Source organism: Schistocerca piceifrons, unplaced genomic scaffold (genome assembly GCF_021461385.2).
Source record: "Schistocerca piceifrons isolate TAMUIC-IGC-003096 unplaced genomic scaffold, iqSchPice1.1 HiC_scaffold_1870, whole genome shotgun sequence".
In the NCBI taxonomy this organism is placed as follows: domain Eukaryota; kingdom Metazoa; phylum Arthropoda; class Insecta; order Orthoptera; family Acrididae; genus Schistocerca; species Schistocerca piceifrons.
In genome coordinates, this window is record NW_025727757.1 from 2,265,294 (window position 1) to 2,286,422 (window position 21,129).

General features: G+C 42.3%; 1 protein-coding gene across 1 annotated transcript; it reads right to left on the reverse strand.

The window, feature by feature from the left end:
• Window positions 1-1,658: 1,658 nt before the first annotated feature.
• LOC124741119 (ankyrin repeat domain-containing protein 65-like) lies at window positions 1,659-17,516 on the reverse strand. Its single transcript, XM_047248653.1, has 2 exons — window positions 17,362-17,516; window positions 1,659-2,237 (listed from the first exon to the last, which is right to left on the reverse strand). The coding sequence occupies exons 1-2, from the start codon at window positions 17,502-17,504 to the stop codon at window positions 1,745-1,747; spliced, it is 636 nt and encodes a 211-aa protein (XP_047104609.1). The 5' UTR covers window positions 17,505-17,516; the 3' UTR covers window positions 1,659-1,744.
• Window positions 17,517-21,129: the final 3,613 nt, after the last annotated feature.

Below are 21,129 nucleotides of genomic sequence, written 5' to 3' on the forward strand. Positions count from 1 at the left end.
TCGGCGAGGGGCATAAGATTGCGCTGTTTTAGTTCCATAAAGAGCGTTTAATATCATGGCGGAGGTGTGTGAGACTGTGTCTGAGATGGAAGTCATAGTTGCACACAAAGAAATCAGACGTCAGTTTATATCTGCCACATATGGGGAACATCTGGGAAAAAGAAGCACTCGAGATAACTGCGATACTTCCCGAAGACGTTTCTCCTCTGTTTTCAGGACAGCTGCTGTTTGTAAGAAACTCATTTAAAACGGATGTGGCAGCTATGGAAAGTTTTAAAAGAAAATATCGGCAACGAGATGGTCTATGCGGGTGGGCACCATGCATCCATTAGCTGAGAATTTACCAGGATTACAAAGACTAGTTGAACTTGCTAATAACTTGGACTGCGGGAGCAACATATTGAACTAAGGAACATTCAGAAGTATTTGAAATTATTATCTGGAATAAACATACGTATAGTTGTACTTCAAACCAGAGAAACTACAACACATGTAAATAGTATTAATACGTGTCTCGGAGAAGAATTAAATCAACTGAGAAATGTTGGGATACTATCTACGCAGGAAGTTGTGAAGTAGCAGAAAATATTGGAATATCACCTGAACTGAATGTAATGATTGATGACGGAGACAAACGGCAAGGCAGAAGAAGACGATTTGTTGATGAAGCACCAGATGACGATTTAAACCAGAGCCGGAAGAACAGTTTTAACTAAATGTTTCCCATTTTAATACACAGCTGTATGAAACTATAGTGTAGTGTGAGCAGGCACACACAGCACAAACATGTTGTTTCCTGTGCAACTACGTAAGGAAAACGACGAATCTTCCTAGAGTGTAGAAGTCAGTAGGGAGGGTCTCATAAGAAATTTTGCTGTTGAAAAGATTCATGAAGGCAATGTTGGGTCTGAGCGACTTCTTCTGCGTCTTTGAAATGCTCTTCGTAAGTGCAATTTTAACGATCTACTGCAAAACACGATGACGGCCTTACGGACTGTTCTGCAACAGGGTCACAGTTTGTCTGGTGGTTGCATTATATTAGGATTATAAAAGAGGTGACTCCTAAACAAACTAGAGAGAAAGTACAGTTTGGTGAAGTATCGAATTTATACAAACAGCTGTGGGGTACTGTGAGGGGTGAGGTTGTGCTCTAATTGTGTTTAGTTACATGTGGACCGACTGTATATTTCCTGATGACAGGCGCGTTATGTGGGATGAATGTTGCTACTAATATCTCATTGTAATTAGACACAGGGAGTATGGTAGTACACAATGTATGCTGAATGTGCTGAAGTAAAGTAAATGTGATATCAGAAGGGAAAATTCGGTTGATACAACTCATACAACAGTGCATGTTGCAAAATAAAATAGTCTGATACAGCACCTTATAGACTGCTGTGAAATACTTTTCAGCAATCAGATATCATAGAACAGTTGTGTTTGTTCACAATGACCTGTTGACTTTTGCCAAGTTTAATCTGGAAGAGTACTCACGACATTTTTCTTGAGAGATAGATTGTCTGTTGTTATCTGAATTATTTTGCTGTTATCTGGCGTTGTCTCAGTTTTGCTACAGCGTTGCTTAGAGTATTTTTGTGCTGTATGCTACTTGAGGAGGGCTGAAATTAGCGACTCACAATAGGAATGAGTTATTTGCTTCTTTATTTAAAAAATTGTGAATACTGCTCTTCTACAAATTGTTTCAGTTCTCTTTTCTCGCACAGAGTTCGTTGTACTGGCTGCCTCATGACAGCATCTCCACCACCCGCCTGTAGCCCGACTCCCTGGCGATCTCCAGTGCTGTCTCCCCATCATCACCAGTTGTGGCCCCCCTGTCGGCCCCCGCGTCGAGCAACGCAGCCGCCACTTCTGCCTTGCCATAGGCTGCTGCAACATGCAGAGGCCTCCACCCTCTGCAATCTCTGGCGTTGGGGTCGGCGGTCGCCCGCAGCAGCAGCCGCGCGACAGCGGCGCCTCCCTGCTCTGCAGCCAGGTGCAGAGGCGTCCTCTGCTTGCCCTTGATCTCCCTGGCGTCCACCGCCGCCCCTGCCTCCAGCAGCAGCCTCGCCGCCTCGACGTCTCCCCTGCGCGCTGCCCAGTGCAGGGCGGTCCGCCCCTCCAGCCCGGCCCTCGCCCCCACGTCTGCCCCAGCGGCGAGCAGCGCCCTCAGCTGCCCCACTGCCCTCTTCCCAGCCGCATGGACCAGCCTCATGTTTCTCGTCTTTGCAGAGAGCCTCCTGCACAAAACACACAAACTGCCACTCTCTGTTACAAACATACAACACACCCACATAACGAGGAAAACTGCCGCACGAGGAAAAAAAATGGTTCAAATGGCTCTGAGCACTATGGGACTTAACATCTATGGTCATCAGTCCCCTAGAACTTAGAACTACTTAAACCTAACTAACCTAAGGACATCACACAACACCCAGTCATCACGAGGCAGAGAAAATCCCTGACCCCACCGTGAATCGAACCGCACGAGGAAACAACTGTTGTGAATACAAAAGTGTCATGAAACAAGCCTACAATATAAGCTACAGCTTATCTGTTCTATCCGCCCTCATAAAAAATTCTTCACTCATCGTCCATTACAAATAGCATTACACAACCTCTGAAAGAATTACGTTGTAACATTTTGTCACACTCATCCCTCGAATTCAGCTCCATTTCTATCATGACGCTACAGCTAACCAGTCGCTAACCTCCAATACAGATCAGGCTTGTTGCAGCTAATACTACTACTCTGTCTGCAGCTTCACTGCCAGAGGTCACACACAAGAAGAATCCCATACCTTGGTTTTCAAAGACACACTTTCCTGATATGCGGCCACAAAATTTTCACTGCAGTTACTGGCAGTTTTCTTGACACAGCCTCACCAAATACTGAAACTTTCTGACAGACAACCATGCCTTCGAAACATTTCAGACGTAACATACAGCATAGTGGCCACTCCACCCCCATAAAAAAAAACTGTGTGCGAGTGTGTGTGCGCACATCACATTTTGTGTGGCTGATAGCATGTGCACATGTATTTAACGTGTACTACCATGCACAAAAGCATCTGTACAATCTGATTTGTTGTCCATCTTCGCGTTTTCGCGGTGTAAATAAAGACTGTGCCATGAAGTTTCTGGCATCCAGCAGCATAAATTCAGCCTCTTCTCCTAATATTTTGGCTGAACACCGTCCAGCCATCTCCAGAGTGAGCCGAGGTGACTGACCCTCCCGCACTTGCTCCGTCCTTTTACGCAGTGGTTCGGTCCTCGGGTTTAAAAGGACGGACCAAGCACTGCAGCGTCAGTCACCTCGGCTCACTCTGAAGATGGCTGGACGGTATTCAGCCGAAATATTAGAAGAGGCTGAATTTATGTGGTTTCATACCCTAAACTTTGTGGAACGATCTGAATTGTGATTCGCCTGATTTGTGATCAGTCCACATGACATTGTTCATCTGCTCTGTTTTCGGTACAGTCTTTGCCTATACAGAATGTTCACTGCATGGGGCCACGAGAGACAACTGCTCTGTGCGATGCAAATTGATACTTCGATAATGCAATTACCAGAAACATGTTATTGGGGATTACACAGCCATTACGCTTGCAAATTGAAATTTATTGCAAAAATGAACCTTCAAAGCAACTTCCACCTTCAAATTACACGACGATTTTTATTTTACTGCGCTACTGTCTGGGAATTCAATCGAGCAATTAAGGACGACATATTTTTAAGTATGGTTTCAGTCACAAGTAAGAAAGAGTGTGCACGTTCAAACTTGAAATGACCTGACGCAGATTTGTGTTTACCGGATATTCCAACACTTAATCGTATGGTTAACTAAGCACAGTCAAACGTCAGAAATCATTTTTCAGCAGCAGTGGGATGACAAACTGAAATGAGGAGACTAAAGTCTTGTCTTATGGGGATTCCGACCCAGCACCTACCGACGTTGACATCTATAACCCGTTCAGTATAGGAATAAACCTGGTGTAAACAAATGCAAACGCGATGACTGGTCAGAAGCCGTAGCACACGTACACTGGTGTTGTTAACACTTTTGGAAGTAGGACCTACTTATGTATTAGGTATCTTATTACTAACTTACGTTAAATGAAACTTTAAGATATTCAAATGCATTAAGAGCCATCAAAGTTTTTGTTAGTCACGCTTTAGCCACATAGTTGTTACTTCAAAAATCGTGTACAGTCACAGCCTCTGCAGCGTTGTGCTCTGATTGTCGTGCTGTTAATGCGCAGTATGAAACTGGCTGAGGCTGCTCTGTTCCGTGGTGAAAAATGCGCATGAATCACGGTTAAAAAGTGCCGAGAAATAGGCTGTTCCTAATGTTTTTTCATAAATTTACAGAGATAATCGGCTTTGAGGTTTTTCCAGAGTTGTACATAACGCAGTTGTTTACAAGTAACTGCCGCCCGTGCCGCAGCGCCGCTTGTGTCGAAGCCGCTCAGCTCAGTCTTGTTGGTGTATCGGCCGGAGTCACATCGTAGTTGGCGTAGCGGAGTTTGTCGTCGTTTTGCTCTCAGCGGCGGTGTTTTCTGCCCGCGCCATGGTGTCCGTCGAGTCACCAAAATCTGTTCCTCGTCGAGCCACTGTTCGTTTCAGTTTTGACGCGTCGTGTTCAACCTGGCTCCTTAGAAATTCAGGATTGGTTGGCTGATGTTATCCGTGGTACACCTGATCAGGTAGATACTGCTTACTTCGATTCTGATTTGTATGCATTCTTTGTGAAGTTTTATGATCCCGTTCAAGCAGAAAGACTTCTCTCCCGGGCTGGTTCTAAAGTGTTGTTTACACATCGCGATGGTTCCGTTAGTCAAGTCCTCCTTGAAAATGTGGCACTCGAGTACACTCCGGTTAGAATTTATTTCCTGAAGTGGACGATTCATTTCTTAAAACAGCGTTGCTTCCGTTTGGAGCCATACGGCACGTCCGATGGGAACGCCGGTCAGCACAACGTCGCTTCCAGTGTTATAATGGTATCCGGACTGTCAAAGTGACGTGAATTCTTTAATTTTAATTGATTGCCTTCAGTAAGTACTTTGGAAAAAAAGGAGTGACTATTTTCGTTTTTAGAAGGAATACACTGCCATTTGAGTGTATAATTTCGGTGTTTTTCCTGTGTCTGGGAAAAAAAAGAAAAATTAAAATTGGTCGCGGTATTGTACTGTGGGGTGAGCGAGCAATATTAAAAAATAAAAAAAATAAAAAAATGTGTCTGCCATCTAAGTATGACATCCTGCGCCCGGGTTCCCGGGTTCGATTCACGGCGGGGTAAGGGATTTTCTCTGCCTCGTGATGACTGGGTGTTGTGTGATGTCCTTAGGTTAGTTAGGTTTAAGTAGTTCTAAGTTCTAGGGGACTCATGACCATAGATGTTAAGTCCCATAGTGCTCAGAGCCATTTTTAGCCAGATGACATCCTGCGTTCGAGCCCCGGTCGGAAAGAAAAAAGAAACAAAGTGGTAAATGTAAAAAAAAGAGGTAATCGTCATACATTCTAAACTTACAGTCGCGTGTTCGCGTCCGAGTGTATCGACTTTTTTTTTTTTTAACTACATTTCGGCCCTCGTCTAAAGTTACGAGTCAGATAGAAAATCTGACATAATTCGCTTCACATTCTACCCAACAGTAACACAAAAAAAAGTGTCGGCTAGTCGGTAGCGTAACTAAATGCAAACCACACGCGGTTATTCGTGCGTTTGTTTAAATCTCCCCAGTATCATTTTTTTTTCCTCGTTCAATTTGAAATACCTACATCTCGCAATTATAGAACTACTCATCATTTTTTAAGAATAATGCATGTCTTCTTGTTTCTAATTACATACTGGACGAGAAATTCCAGTTCCCATGTCAAATACAAATTCTTAATTATCTATGTTTTATGAAATACTGTTCATAAAAGTTGTTTAAATTAAAAAATATAATAGTTTAATTTTTAATGCAAAAATGAGAAACCAAATCCTCTTTATTTGGACTATGTCCATCGTTTTATGCCACAGAGGTAGACTAGTATCGTACAAACACGTAATATGAACCCAACAGAACTGAGCTGGAGTCAACAGCGGGATTTGGCCCGAGAAGTAACAAGACTGTTAAGCTGTCAGACGTACCGGAACTAGGGCACTCAGCTTTTTCACGTCACTGTCGTACGCTGGCGCCTTGTAGAAAGGGTTCATCATAAAAGAATAAGAGAAAATGCTCTGCCTGGTTGGCTTCGTGGATTCTAGCAGCAGGTGAACTGAATGTTTTTCTCGGATTCGGGTAAGGAAGGAGCTAAGAGATTACCAGACGACTGACTATAAGAAATACTTCAGTAGCTTCAATATTTACCTGTACAGTGAAATGCTTCACTCTTCTCTCACGTTACACACAGATTATACAAAAAAAATACCATGTGGCTCAGCCAGGAAATTTCATCATTCTTGCTGTCCGCCGCTCGTGGTCTTGAGACAGCGTTCTCGCTCCCCGCGCACGGGGTCCCGGGTTCGATTCACGGCCGAGTCAGGGATTTTCTGTGCCTCGAGATAACTGCGTGTTGTGTGTCCATCATCATTGACGAAAGCAAGTCGCCGAAGTGGCGTCAACTAAAAAGAACTTACGGCGGCGGAACTGCCCCGCATGGGGCCTCCCGGCCAACAATGCCATACGATCATTTCATTTTTTGCATCATTCTTGTTTATAATTACTATAAAACATTAGCTAAAAACGATAACGTGTTGCGGTTTGCGTCTAGTCGTCTAAGGAGCGTATTGAGGAAGATTTGCAGTGTATTATTTCATTCTGCTTAATTATTAAATGACATTCGAAGCTGTATTGCTCCTCTGCTCGTCTCTTGTTACGTGTGAACTGGAGCTGGGCACGCCACACCAGGCTAGCTGCACCAGCTGACCGGCCAGTGCTGTCCAAGGTAAAGGCACCGGTAAAGCTGTTGTCGCGTATTGTCGCACAGTCCATGTGCGCGTAACGCACCACACAAAACATACCCTTATTACCGTACCTGACAGTACTTCAGACAGCTTGGCTGCAGTTCCACGTGAAAAGAAATCCAATGAGGTTCCAGAAAATGCCGAAGAATATATAGTGCAATGTTTACATCAGGTTTATTCTTATGAATAACGGGTTATAGTCACTCGTAGACGTTATATATTGGTTTACTCCATGAGCAGCGAAATGTGCACATGTATGAATTGTAAATATCATGATGAATGTTTTCTGTTCACTAGGAATCGAACCCTAGACACATAGTTGTTGAGTACATACAAAGACACATTGACTGTACTATTCTCTTTCACCAGTTGCTAGGAGTGGCATGTTTGAAACTGACATAAGAGAACGAAAAGCTGCCTGTCTGACTTGGGAGTCAAAACTAGAACCCACTATTATTGTTGACAAAGCGCAGACAGGCGTTAAAAATCATAATAACTTGTCACATGTAGTTTGGTGTGCGCATGGTACAACTCAAAATGACATACCAGCATTCCAACCCAGACCTGTGTCTTTTGTGAAGGTCTTTATGACTTTTCAGACAAGTGGAAACAATGAGGCGGAGGAAATGTATCATCTGAAAGGCATCGAACGTCGCGAAAAGGGAGAGGTGAGTTCGAATCCCAGTCCAGCGCCAATGTTTTCCACATCTCAGGCTCGAATACAGTAAGCGCCCTGTGGCCTTGCACGGTGATTGGCTCATTGATTTAAAAATATATCGCTTAAGAAAGGTGACTGGTGAGAGTTTCGACCTGGCATGACTTCCTCCTCTGCCAGGGCCCAGCCTGTACCGACTCTCCTCCAGGCTACCAGAGGTGGGAGAGGTGCTACTTATGCTTGTTAAAAATGATTGCCGGATGTGAGAAACAAACCCAGACCTTCGGCATTCGTAGCAAGAATCATTTCAACTTTTTTTAACTAACAACTATTATCACGAATTAAAATTCATGCAAGTTGCGGTATTCGAACCCACTACGCCCTTAACCCCTTTTCTTTCATTTAATTTTTTGACGATTCCGAGGTCTGGCCACGCCTCACCCATACCTGTCACCGAGTCGTTGCGTTATTTTCGCAAAAAAGAAAAAAATAGCAAACAGTTGAAAGCCTTTCCAGGTTTCTGTGGATTTTACAAAAAAATTGTTAAGGGACAAGGCTTCAATAACCCATACTTGAACAACCTCTTAAAAAGGAATAGTGCGTTTGTTTGGACAGATGAGTGTCAGCTGGATTTCGAATCTCTGAAGAATGAACTTTCACATAATAAATGTTTTACATCAGCCAATACTGTCAGAGACTTTCCATATGAATACCGACAGTAGCAGCTATGGGATTGGTATTGAAATTTTCCAAGCGGTAAATGGTTCAGAAAATTCAGAACAGAGCTATAGCTTTTGCCAGTGGGATGTTGACGGGATACGAAAGGAAGTATACCATACACAGAAGGAGGAGTTGGTCATAGTACGGGGCCTAAAGAAATTTAGAAATTATTTGTGGGGTTATAAGATCATCATGCACACTGACCACAAGAGTCCAACATTTTGAAGAATCTTGCCTTCTAAATGGCATGCTAACTCGATGAGTTTTATACCTGTAAAAATTTAATTGCGAAGTCTGCTATGTAAAGGGAACAGAAACTTATGTGGCAATGCATTGTCCCAATGGTATGTATGAGGTACTCAAGGAATCCAATGAAGATGAATCTTTCCACATTAATCACATGAAGGAAGTTTCAGGCAAAAATAAAATTGAACGATTTACAAAAAAATGATATACCAATAAAATGAGGATCCAAGTTGAAATCTGTGAAAGTAAATTTTGATAATATATAATATCCCCAGATTGAGAAGTTTTTAAAAATATCTTGTGTAGGAGGAAAGACTTCGTTTCTGAAGAATGGAGGGTGTGTTGGCCTATCAAATTTGATACCAATGTCAGATTACTTTCACCTAGCATTGAGACAAAGGGGTGTCCAGATAAACTGGCTAGTGTTATAGTGATTGCCAATAGTGCGCGTAGAAAGGTCACTGAACATATTAAGTCTTCTGACATCTGCAAGAGAGCTAAGGTAACCAACCAAGGCCCAATGCAGAACACGTTACCTGAAGATGCCATGGATTTATCATCCGTGGATCTGTATGGCGCCCCTTCCCCAAAACTTCTCGTAATTGCAAATATAATTTAGTGATTTTGGAAGTATTTTCTACATTTTCAAAACTGTAGGTGACAGCAAAGTCAGTGTTCTATAGGATGATTGAGTATTTGGAAAACCCAAAGCAGTACTGTCCGATAATGGCACCCAATTCAATTACAAAATCTTGAAAGATGGCATGGAGCGAAATGGTGCAGAAATTAAATATATTTCAGCCTGACATCCAGCAAGCAACACTGTTGAACGGTATGTGAGGGAAATAGGAAGGTTATGTAGGACCTATTCCATCGACAACGGGGCAGATTTGTATCTGAATTTGAGTGTGTAATGAATATCTTGGCTCGTGAATCTACTGCGTTCACACCTGAGGAAATCATGCTCAATAATAAGAACAAATGTTTAATTGAGAAAAAAACTAGTTCCCACCATGTACATTAGTGCAGAAGAAATAATTGATAAAAGAAGAAACAAAGCAGAAACGAGATCTAATAGGCACAGTAGGAGCCTGAAGTTTGCGACGTTCATAATTGGAGGCTATGTTCTTCTGAAGATCCATGAAAAATCAAGTGAACTTAAGAATGATATTAAAAATATATATAACACGCGATTCATAATACAAGACATACCTTACAACAATGCCTTCTATTTAATCTATCCCAAGTCCAAGAAGCCCCTTGGTGTCCATAATATAGTGGATCTCAAACCGTATGTCCCTAGGAATGAGTAAATGAAGTATATTCAGAAATGATACAGAAATTAAAATGTGTATTATGCTGTAAAGGAAATACAAGGTATGTCCACAAAGTAAGTTCTGTTTGGTTATATAAAACAGATGTGTACAAATACAGAAAAAATATTTATTGTACAAAAGCTACAACTGTTGAACTACTTTGCTACATAGCTTCTGAAATTTTGTAGGCACTTGTCATAGCATGACACAAGTTTTTGTATGCCTTCTTCAAAGAAGGTTGCCGCCTTTGTATTTAACCATATGGTAACATGTTCTTTCAGCTCGTCACCATCGTTGAAGTGTTGACCACCAAGGACAGATTTGAGGTGTCAGAAGAGATGGAAGTCGCCAGGAGCGAGGTCCTCGCTGTACGGAGGATGAGCAAGCGCGTCCCAGTGAAATTCCCGTAAGCGTAGTTTGGTCACATTCGCCGTGTGAGGCGAGGCATTGTCATGGAAAAAAACAACACCTTTTCAGAGTAATCCTCGGTGCTTGTTCTGTATTGTGCGGCGCAATTTCTTAATGGTCTCGCAGTAACCATGTGCATTGATTGTTTAGCCTTGTGGTAAGAAATCAATCACATAAATGGCTTTTCTGTCCCATTAAACTGTGCACATGACTTTTCAAGGTGTCAAGATTTGCTTAGGCTTAACCTTCATTGGGGATGAAGTGTGCCTCCATTCCATTGATTGCCGTTTTATCGTAGGGGCGTCATACGATACCCAAGTTTCATCCCCGGTGACTTTCCGAGAAAGAAAACCATCGCCTTCTTCATTGTAGCGTATCAAAGCCTGAAGTACACTGCTCATCCATTTTTTTTTTTTTTTATTCGTCTCACCCATCTAACCACTGAATCACTCCTAGCATTTTGTCCCTAAACCTTGCAGATTTACCGACGAATTTCCTTTGGTTTAACTTTCTTTACATTTAGAAAACGAATCATAGATCTGTTTTCACATACGGCCCCGTTTTCAATTACGGCTGACAATATAAGGAAGCATTACAAAGCACACGTCGGCAGCAGCGATCTGCAAATGGTGTACACGTCTTCTCCTTGAGTCAGAGTAACTGCCGTGCATGCTCGGAACTGCGATCGTAGCGCTGCCGCGGATAGAAATAGAAACGTATCTTACTTTGTGGATGACCCTCGTACATCTGTCTAATGAAGATATTGTACTGTACTTAACTGCAATTTATATCTTTATATAAATGATGGTACCTATCTAAAATTGCTGATACTTTCTTGTAAGTTACACATTCTTAAAGCTGTTATAAAATGTGAAACCCTATGTTGAAGTGGCTAAAGGCAAATGTTGCCGAATTGAAAAGAAATGTGGATTGCCTAAAATACAGAGTGGGCGGCATAAAACACTTGCCAAAGTGGGGCAAGAAAACGTGTCTGAAGACTTCCAAAACTAAAAATGGGCAGTCAATCGATTGATGAGATACGTGATGTGTCAAATGTTGTCAGACTGCGAGATGCTATGTCAGGTAGGAAAATTATTCGATTATCACCTCTGTTAGTATTGTATGTGTTTGCTATGGTTTTCAAAGAGGGACTGTGTTTCAGATAAGGGCAGTGAGAAAGAATACTAGGTTCAGTTTAAATATTTTTGTTTGTTTATGTAAATATCAAAGAATGGACTGCTATTATTAGAAGCAGCATTTGTAGATTCCTGTTTCGTAACTTCAAACTTATGCTATAGGATGTGTTGCACGTACAATGTCAAATTGCTTGTGATATTTGTAGGGGTATACTTGTATAAGAGTACCTACATTTTTTGAATGCTTATAACATGCTACTCTCAATAACCTTGGCAATACAGAAAAATTTTACTTACTACTCAACTTAACTGTTTCTCAAAATGAGATCCAGTTATGATAGGTGTACATAACTGAATAATGATGCTTATGTCTTGTTTTGGTAATTATGTGTATCGAGTGTATAGTGTTTTAACATGTTTTTTAACGTATTCTTTTCAAACCCAACTCTGGTAGAATTGGTTATTTCTCTGACTGTTCAACACCATTAAGGTGTTATTGATGTTAACCTAACAGCAAACTTCAGTGAACCATGGGGCATATGTAACATCCATTTTTGACCTACTTTCTATCGATATTTCTATGTCAATTTGTAATGATGCTTATGGAGACTGTTGTATCAATCATGGAAAGTCTTTGACTATGTATACATATTTCAGTTATGTGAACCTTCTGAACAATATTCTTTAAACCGCGCTTGTTGATTTAAATAGCTACTGGAATGATTGTTATATAATGTACTGTAAATGACTTGGTCCACAGTTAGGGAATGTAGTGTTGAATGTCAGAGATACGGGGGAAGCCCTGCAGCTATGGAAGTAGCCTGGCGGACTGAAAAAGGTGTGGTTGGTACGCAAGTGACGACTCGTCCTTTGTGACGGGTATGGAGTCTGGGCTGAGCAGTACTGAGGTTAACACCTCGCTAGCAGTAGCGGAACATCGTGGCTCGTGTTCTCGGAGTTTTGAAGCAGAGGAGCCTGAGAGCAGTATTTATGGGCCTTGGGTGATGAATTTGGTGACATTGTTATCATGGCATTGTTTTTGGCCCTTTAAAAATATAATTCCGATTCCAATGAGGTCTGCAGTAGGGCGAGGCCAACAGTACAGCCGTGACTGCATCGCCGCCATGTTAACAGCCACTGTAAATCACGCCACCAGTGTCGCCAGCTTCCTTCAAATTTTTTTATATTTCGCACTCTGTAAATGACCCAGGCATTTGTGAACTTTTCTTGATTTTAATAATAATCATGGTGTTGCTTAAAACTGTCTTACACCCGTGATTATCCCAAATCTCAAACCTGCACAGGAACCCCATCCTAATGAATTTAATTCCGAGTAGACTAACGTATTAAGGAAAGACTTATTCAGCCGTTGTAAAAATAATTGTGATTGCTTTCTAACGTGTGAAGTTATAGTGTTTAAAGTTCAGTTTTATAGTTTCAGAAATATTCCACTTCCAGTTCATTTTGAAATTGATCTGCAGTTATTTTCTTAAATAATTTGCTTTACTTGAAAAGCTGCCCACAGTAGTAGAGTTACTATTTAAAAGAACAATATTGATTTGAGGTGAAAAAGATTAATTGTTGCACTTATGCAGTTTGATCAGAATTACAAAGTTTTACCGCTCTTCATTTCATGAGAAACTGTTTGAACTTGAATTTAATGTTGTGTTGGCATTTGCACAGCCAAATATACTTTGAGTAGATTAAAAGACTGTTTACCAAAGCACATTTGTTATTTAAAGAGTTACAGTTTGTTGTGCTTCAGTTAATAATTGTTGATGACAATACCTACCATTTCCCACACACACTTGGGTAGTTCTGTTAATGAGCATGGTTCTTGAAACCATGAAAGTGTAACGACCATCGTGTGCTAGGGTAGTTAATGAAGAAAAGCAAAGACTCCTTCAGTGTAGTTAGATTTGCATTCTGATTAATTGCTTCATACTGAGTGTCAGAAAGATTTCCTGTTTTAGCTATTCTAAAGCAATTTGGTTAATGCACAGGCATAGAGACCCTGTACTAAGTAATTATTTTATAGAGTACAATCATTAATAGACCCACTGATTTAAATCAGAATCATTTCATGCTCTGACCTGTTTAGTATTGCTATTAGCATCATGTGTGTTGAAGACTGTTGCTATCTCATTGGCCATTTGTTTGTCTGTCTTCCAAGTCAGTACTACTTTTATCTGCAAAGTTAGGTTACGGTGTTGTAGTGTGTTCATATAAAAGAATTTAGTGTGTGTGTGTCAAGGAAGTTTAGGTTAGCCATAACACTGTGTTCTGATTTATTATATTGTTTGACACAAGAATGCCTAATTATGCTGATGACTGATATTAATACCTAATATTACAACTTGCTTTTGTGCTGGCAGAATGTCTTTTCCTGACCCACCAGTTTACTGTTGTTTATACTCTGTTGAAGTGTTTAGGGAAACGAATCCCCATCTGATTGTTCTGTTCCCTTTCTATTATCTCAAGGCCATAACTTTAAAAAAAATTCCTCGCACAGGATTAAAGTTAGCATCAACTGGTGTTTAAGGTGGCCAGTGTTACCGTTATAAGTGCTCCCTGTGGAGGACGCCTCCTGCAGCATTCCAGCACAGTTTCTGGATGGCGGACTCACTGAAGGACTACGCCCTGTAGTATTCTGTGACATTTGTATGGCTGCATCTGTGTCTCAGCATTTTCGGCTCTTAGGGATGGAGGCGGAGGTATAGTTGGTAAAGAGGTTTCCAGCTGGAGTACATCACAACCAGACACACATTCCAAAGTCAGGTATTGAATTGTAAGGTGTACCCAGGAACAAACGTATAGTAAAAGCACAATTCAGTTATGATGATCAATGAAGTTAATTTTTAGAGAATTGTCACGAGGAAATCAATGTGTAAATAAATGGAATACGGAAGTACTGAGGAATGGAATGGGAATTTTAACTTCTATGAGGCTCTAGATAATGTGATAATGAATGCCTAGCTGGAAGTTCAGGTGAACAGTGGTTGGCGACTCTGGAAAGGCCAATAATCAAAGTTTGACAGACAAATCTAGGTACAAGGAGAGGAAATCTGAAGAATCCTTGGCAAACACAAGAGATATTTAAACTGTTTGACGAAAAGAAATACATCATTACAGTTTACTAAGGAATGAAATCAATCGGAAATTTGAGGAAAGTACAAGCAGAATGACTACAGGAAGAATTAGAAGAAATGAACGTAGCAAGGACCTATTCAACACATAGAAAATTCGGAACAATCTTCAGTGAAATTAAATGCACAGCAGTCAACAAGAGTTCGAAAGGAATTTCACTGTTAAACGTGCAGGAAAGAGCAGATGGCAGAAAACAGTTCATGGGAGGAACTATCACATGACTTGATGGAAGAAGAGATGAAAGCCGAATTGGAAAATGTGGGGGACTGACAATTAGAATTTAAAGCTCAGGAAAAGTTACACACAAACAAGGCGGAATGGTTAGTTACCATTCCTTCAGAACTTACATGATCGTTGGGGAAGATGGCAATCAAATGAGTATTCACGTATCTGTGTGATTCATGAGACAGGAGTCTTAACAGCAGACTGCCAGAAAAAGACCATTTAGACACTACAGAAGCGACCAAGGGTCAGTAACTGCGATAGCTTTCAGACAATGACCTAAACAGCTCATAAATTCAAACTACTGACAAGAATAATAACAACATGCAAAAGAATGGAATACAAAGCTGACGATCTGTTTGAGGATACTAAAGTTGGAGTAAAGGATCCACAGAGGCCGATCTGACCTTTGACTTGATAGTAGAAGGGGTGTGTAAGAAAAATCAAGAGATCTTTATTGAATTTGTAGATCTTTAAATGATATTTGATGAGGAGAAATTGTGAAAATGTAAGACCTTTTTCTTAAAAAAAAAAAAAAGGTGTAAGACATAGGGATCAGAAGGTAACATACAATATGTACAATAATCAACAAGGATTGGTACTCTGATTAAAGATAGTGAAAGACAGGGTTGCAGGTAGCCTCCAAAAATGTTCAGACTGAACACTGAAGAATCGTTGGTGGAATTGAAGAAACTTCTAGAAATATAATTAAAACTGAGGTTGAAGAGGATTTCAATGATAAAATTCACTGGTGATATTGCTATGCCGACTGAAAGTGAGAAATGAATATAGTAAACAGTCGAATGACCAAATTAGGATTAATGAACAGAAGAAAGACGAAAGTGCTAGGGGGTGGTAAAAATAACATTGGTGGCAAAGTTTACATCAGAATTAAGGACAAACTGCTACCCTGAGGGACGAAGTGTGGTTGTTGTAAGGAGTAATGTAGCATGGAAAAACAGGAGATTCCTCATAAAACAAAGTTACTAATACCAAAGATATGCCTTAATTTGTGTTATATCTGAATGTATGTTTGGAGCTCAGTACTGCAGGAAAATGATTTGTGGATTATGGGAAAAACAAGAAGGGAATCGGAGCATTCTAAATGTGGTGCTATAGAAGGATGTTGAAGTTAGGTGAATACATAACATAGGAACTCTAGAATATCTCTGCAGAGTAGGTGAGGATAGCGATACATGGAAAACCATGACACTACAAGGGTCAGAGTAATAGGTTAAATGTGAAGGCAACAGGGATTAACTGCAGTGGTAATGGAAATAGCTGTAGAAGGTAAAAACTGTAGGCCAAGACAGATCGAAATGCATACCAGAAATGATAGTGAACTTTGGGTGCTCATGGCACTCTAAATCTGGTGCTCAAAGAGGCAGAAATATCATGTGCAGCAGGCAGAGTCTCTACTATGCATGTTTTATTACTGAGAGTGGCTGTTACACCAAACTACGGTGGGGTGACAAGGTGATCCAGAACCTGGCAAGCTGAGGCTCTGAAGAAAAATGGATCAAATGGCTCTGAGCACTATGCGGCTTAACTTGTGAGGTCATCAGTCGCCTAGAACTTAGAACTAATTAAACCTAACTAAGGACATCACACACATCCATGCCCGAGGCAGGATTCGAACCTGCGACCATAGCGGTCGCTCGGTTCCAGACTGTAGCGCCTAGAACCGCACGGCCACTCCGGCCCGCTGGGCTCCAAAGACATTTGCTACTGTTTGGTGCTTTATTAGCATATTTCTTGTTACCAGCAGAAGTTTTATGACAAATAATTAGGTTTTTTTGTCCTCTCTCATTCATGCCAACCACCGCTAATGGTCTTATAAACATGTGTTTATCTGACCTCTGCTAGACCATTCCAGTACATCGGCAGTATTAGATGTTTATCAATCTTTACCTAAAGTGTTACATACTCAGTGCATACCACCCTACCTCTTATAGTAGATTTTCTTTGTATGATGCTAGTGTACATGCCTGAATTATTACAGACATTGGTTTGCTGATTCTGATGAGAATGAATCACTGAAGTGTTGACAGTAACACACTATTTTCTCTACCAACCTATTCTTAATTAACCACTCTCTCATGATACTACAGTCCGCCTTCTTAGCTGGGTGGTAATGCGCTTGCCTCCCATGCAAGTGGGTCCAGGTTCGGCTCCCAGCTGGATTGGAGTTTTTCTCCACTCGAGGACTGGGTGTTGTGTTGTCCTCACCATCGTTTCATCCTCACCACTGGCACGCAAGTCGCCCAATGTGGCATCGACTGGAGTAAGACTTGCACTCGGTGGCGGAACTTCCCCACAATGGGGCGTCACGGCCAACAATGCCATACACTCATTTCAATTTTCTTCATGATACTACAACCTAATCCTGTGGATACCAGCCTGTTATTCATCTATGTTCTGATTATATTCCCAGTTGACTTTGCTGACCGTAATTAAATCTAGACTGAGCATTTACAGTTGACTTTTTGGTATTTATATCTTATCTACCACATAATGGTGTGTGTGTGTGTGTGTGTGTGTGTGTGTGTGTGATGACAACTCACCGCATGCGAGAGACAGTGGCCTCATCAGGTTGAGGAGTCGTGGGCCGTGCAGCAGCAGGTGTCTGGCGAGGTGCGCTGGCAGAGATGTCGGCGGCGGGGGCGGCGGTGGTGGCAGTGGTGGTGGTGGTGGTGGCAGGCCTCATCTGTGTGGCGGCTGGTGGGCTGCACACACACAGAGAGAGAGAGAGGCACAGTGTGAGCTGGCTGATGTGTCCTCGTGGGGTCCTGGGCGCGGCTCACTGCAGCCAGCCTGTCCACATACACACGCACACACACAAACGCAGAACGCACGCCGACGACGGGAGTAGCGGCCCAGATTGTGCAAACGACTTGCCGGTGACAAAATCACATCAGTTGTGTCGAAGTGGGAGCAATGAAAGTGAAAGGTTGGCTCTATGCTCTTATGTGTCATGTAAGTGCATGAGGAAAACTGTCCCTGCATCTTGACAGAAACATTTTAATTTCCATATATAGAAAGAAGACCGACTTAAAAAAGGAAAAATGGAAATTATCGTATGGCACTGTTGGCCGGGAGGCCCCATGCGTGGAAGTTCGGCCGCTGCATCCTTTTTAGTTGATGCTGCTTTGGCGACCTGCGGGTCAATGATTATGGACATATAACACCCAGGCCCCTGCCGGGAATTGAACCCGGGCCCCATGCGTGGTAGAAGGAAACGCTACCGCTAGACTACGGAGGCAGACTTTAAAAAAAAGGGAAAATTAGTGAACATTTAAGCTAGTTGTCCATCCAGCGGAAATACGCTACTGGCCATTAAAATTGCTACACCACGAAGATGACGTGCTACAGACGCGAAATTTAACCGACAGGAAGAAGACGCAGTGATATGCAAATGATTAGCTTTTCAGAGCATTCACACAATGTTGGCGCCAGTGGCGACACCTACAGCGTGCTGACATGAGGAAAGTTTCCAACCGATTTCTCATACACAAACAGCAGTTGACCGGCGTTGCCTGGTGAAACGTTGTTGTGATGCCTCGTGTAAGGAGGAGAAATGCGTACCATCACGTTTCCAACTTTGATAAAGGTCGGATTGTAGCCTATCACATTGCAGTTTATCGTATCGCGACATTGCTGCTCGCTTTCGTCGAGATCCAATGACTGTTAGCAGAGGGTAATACGGAACGCCGTGCTGGATCCCAACGGCCTCGTATCACTAGCAGTCGAGATGACAGCCATCTTATCCGCACGGCTGTAACGGATCGTGCAGTCACGTCTCGATCCCTGAGTCAACAGATGGGGACATTTGCAAGACAACAACCATCTGCACGAACAGTTCGACGACGTTTGCAGCAGCACGGACTATCAGCTCGGAGACCGTGGCTGCGGATACCCTTGACGCTGCATCACAGACAGGAGTGCCTGCGATGGTGTACTCAACGACGAAACTGGGTGCACGAATGCCAAAACGTCATTTTTTCGGATGAATCCAGGTTCTGTTTACAGCTTCATGATGGTCGCATCCGTGTTTCGCGACATCGCGGTGAACGGACATTGGAAGCATGTATTCGTCATCGCCGTACTGGCGTATCACCCGGCGTGATGGTATGGGGTGCCATTGGTTACACGTCTCGGTCACCTCTTGTTCGCATTGGCGGCACTTTGAAAGGTGGACGTTACATTGCAGATGTGTTACGACCCGTGGCTCTACCCTTCATTCGATCCCTACGAAACCCTACAGTTCAGCAGGATAATGCACGACCGCATGTTGCAGGTCCTGTACGGGCGTTTCTGGATACAGAAAATGTTCGACTCCTGCCCTTGCCAGCACATTCTCCAGATCGCTCACCAATTAAAAACGTCTGGTCAATAGTGGCCGGGCAACTGGCTCGTCACAATACGCCAGTCACTACTCTTGATGAACTGTGGTATGGTGTTGAAGCTGTATGGGCAGCTGTACCTGTACACGCCATCCAAGCTCTGTTTGACTCAATGCCCAGGCGTGTCAAGGCCGTTATTACGGCCAGAGGTGGTTGTTCTGGGTACTGATTTCTCAGGATCTATGCAACCAACTTGTGTGAAAATGTAATCACATGTCAGTTCTAGTATAATATATTTGTCCAATGAATACCCGTTTGTCATCTGCATTTCTTCTTGGTGTAGCAATTTTAGTGGCCAGTAGTGTAGTAACTTTAATTCCATAAAAAGGCGAAGCCACATTTTCAGAAATTCACTTCGGCTAAAAAAATGGAAAAAAACAAAAATGTGCAGTAGTGGCAGTGGTTACACTGACCACACACACGCGCGCGCACACACACACACACACACACACAGTTAGCGTTAAATGGATGTTGCTTTCGTGCTGTACAATTTTACTCCTTGTTTTCCACAAGCGTATTACATAACAGCAAAAAATTATACACAGCGATGTGTTATGCCTGCTCAGGAAAACTACAGCTGTAAAGCAGGACCCAGTTCATCGACTGGACGTCAGAACGCTTTGATTAGTATACTGAAGGTAATAACAGCTCTCTATTAGCACGGGACGTAGCCGTTTAATGCCGTGTTGGACATATTTCTAGTTCCAGATGATTGTGTCACATAGACATCACTCACAAACGAAAGTACTTCTGACAGATGGCTGCTAGCAGGTATTATTATACCAGTTTATAACTTTGTACTCCAGCTCGGGTGACTTCCTTCACAGAGGCAAAGTCATGCTGTCTGGGGAGTTTATGTTCGACGTTATCTTTCCCTCCATACTCGCGCAATTAAAGCTTCGATCTAGGATTGCGGTCATACCAAGACAAGCCGCATATGTACCTGAAACACTGGAAGGCTTGCAAGGGAGTTATCGTTTTGGTCTGATGTTTCAACTGTTCTGTAGTGTGAGTCATTCTACAGTCCAGACCCACTCTGACAGTGTGTGAAAGGTTTCCGACCAACGGACCTGCGCTTACTTTTCCGAACGACAACATTGTACATCGATCCCCTTCTCAAGCAAACCGAAAACCTTATAACGATAGATTAAACAAATTAGATCCCAAATAAAGTTGTACATCCATGTACGGCCATGAAATGAGGGGACATTCCATAAAGATCTTCATTTTCAATCTCTATGCTATTTACACTGCAAATAAACCAAAATAATGTTCGATACATTGTATATGTCAACATTTTCATAAAACGAAAGGACAAGCAAATCCACAGATATACGACGAAAATTTTCAGGCTAAACAATCGCCATCGTGCAGTGTTTAGAGTGATTCTTCCCGAAATATAGTCCGTTGTCATCAGGCACAGAATTTGGTCAAAAATCTTCACAACCATACTTATCGTGAGAGAAAAGGAAATCACATCCAAACAAGACTGCATCAAAATATATTCCATTCTACATCACCAGCTATGCTTGCCAATATTTGGCGAAATGGTGCGTTGTGTGTGGTTTGCTGCCAAGCTATGCACTGAGGGAGAAGCTTTTATGTATCTAAATCAAGTTTTCTTTTTCTGGGGAATCCTTAAAACAAGCATGCAATTGTAAAAATTCAGAGTGGATTAATATCGACCAAGCACGTGTAAATCATCAAGTGTAAAACGTTAAAAGTATCGCATTTTACGTACGAAGTTTTCGTGCACGCTCTACAATCCAGTTCAGTTGCTGACCGCAGAAGAGTCCGTCCGCACACGGAGCGCCCTCCCCCCCGGCGCGACATTTCCGACCGTCCGACGCCCGCCCTGGTTTCACTGCCGCCTGACACCCCCCGCACACTCCCGACTTGGCCCCATCCATCCCATTTTCATCTGCTCCC

Coding starts and splice junctions, on each gene's coding strand:
- LOC124741119 (XM_047248653.1), bottom strand. CDS start 17,504: ATGAGGCCTGCCACCACCACCACCACCACTGCCACCACCGCCGCCCCC. Junction 2,238..17,361: donor GCCACTGTCTCTCGCATGCG/GTGAGTTGTCAT, acceptor TGTTTTGTGCAG/GAGGCTCTCTGCAAAGACGA.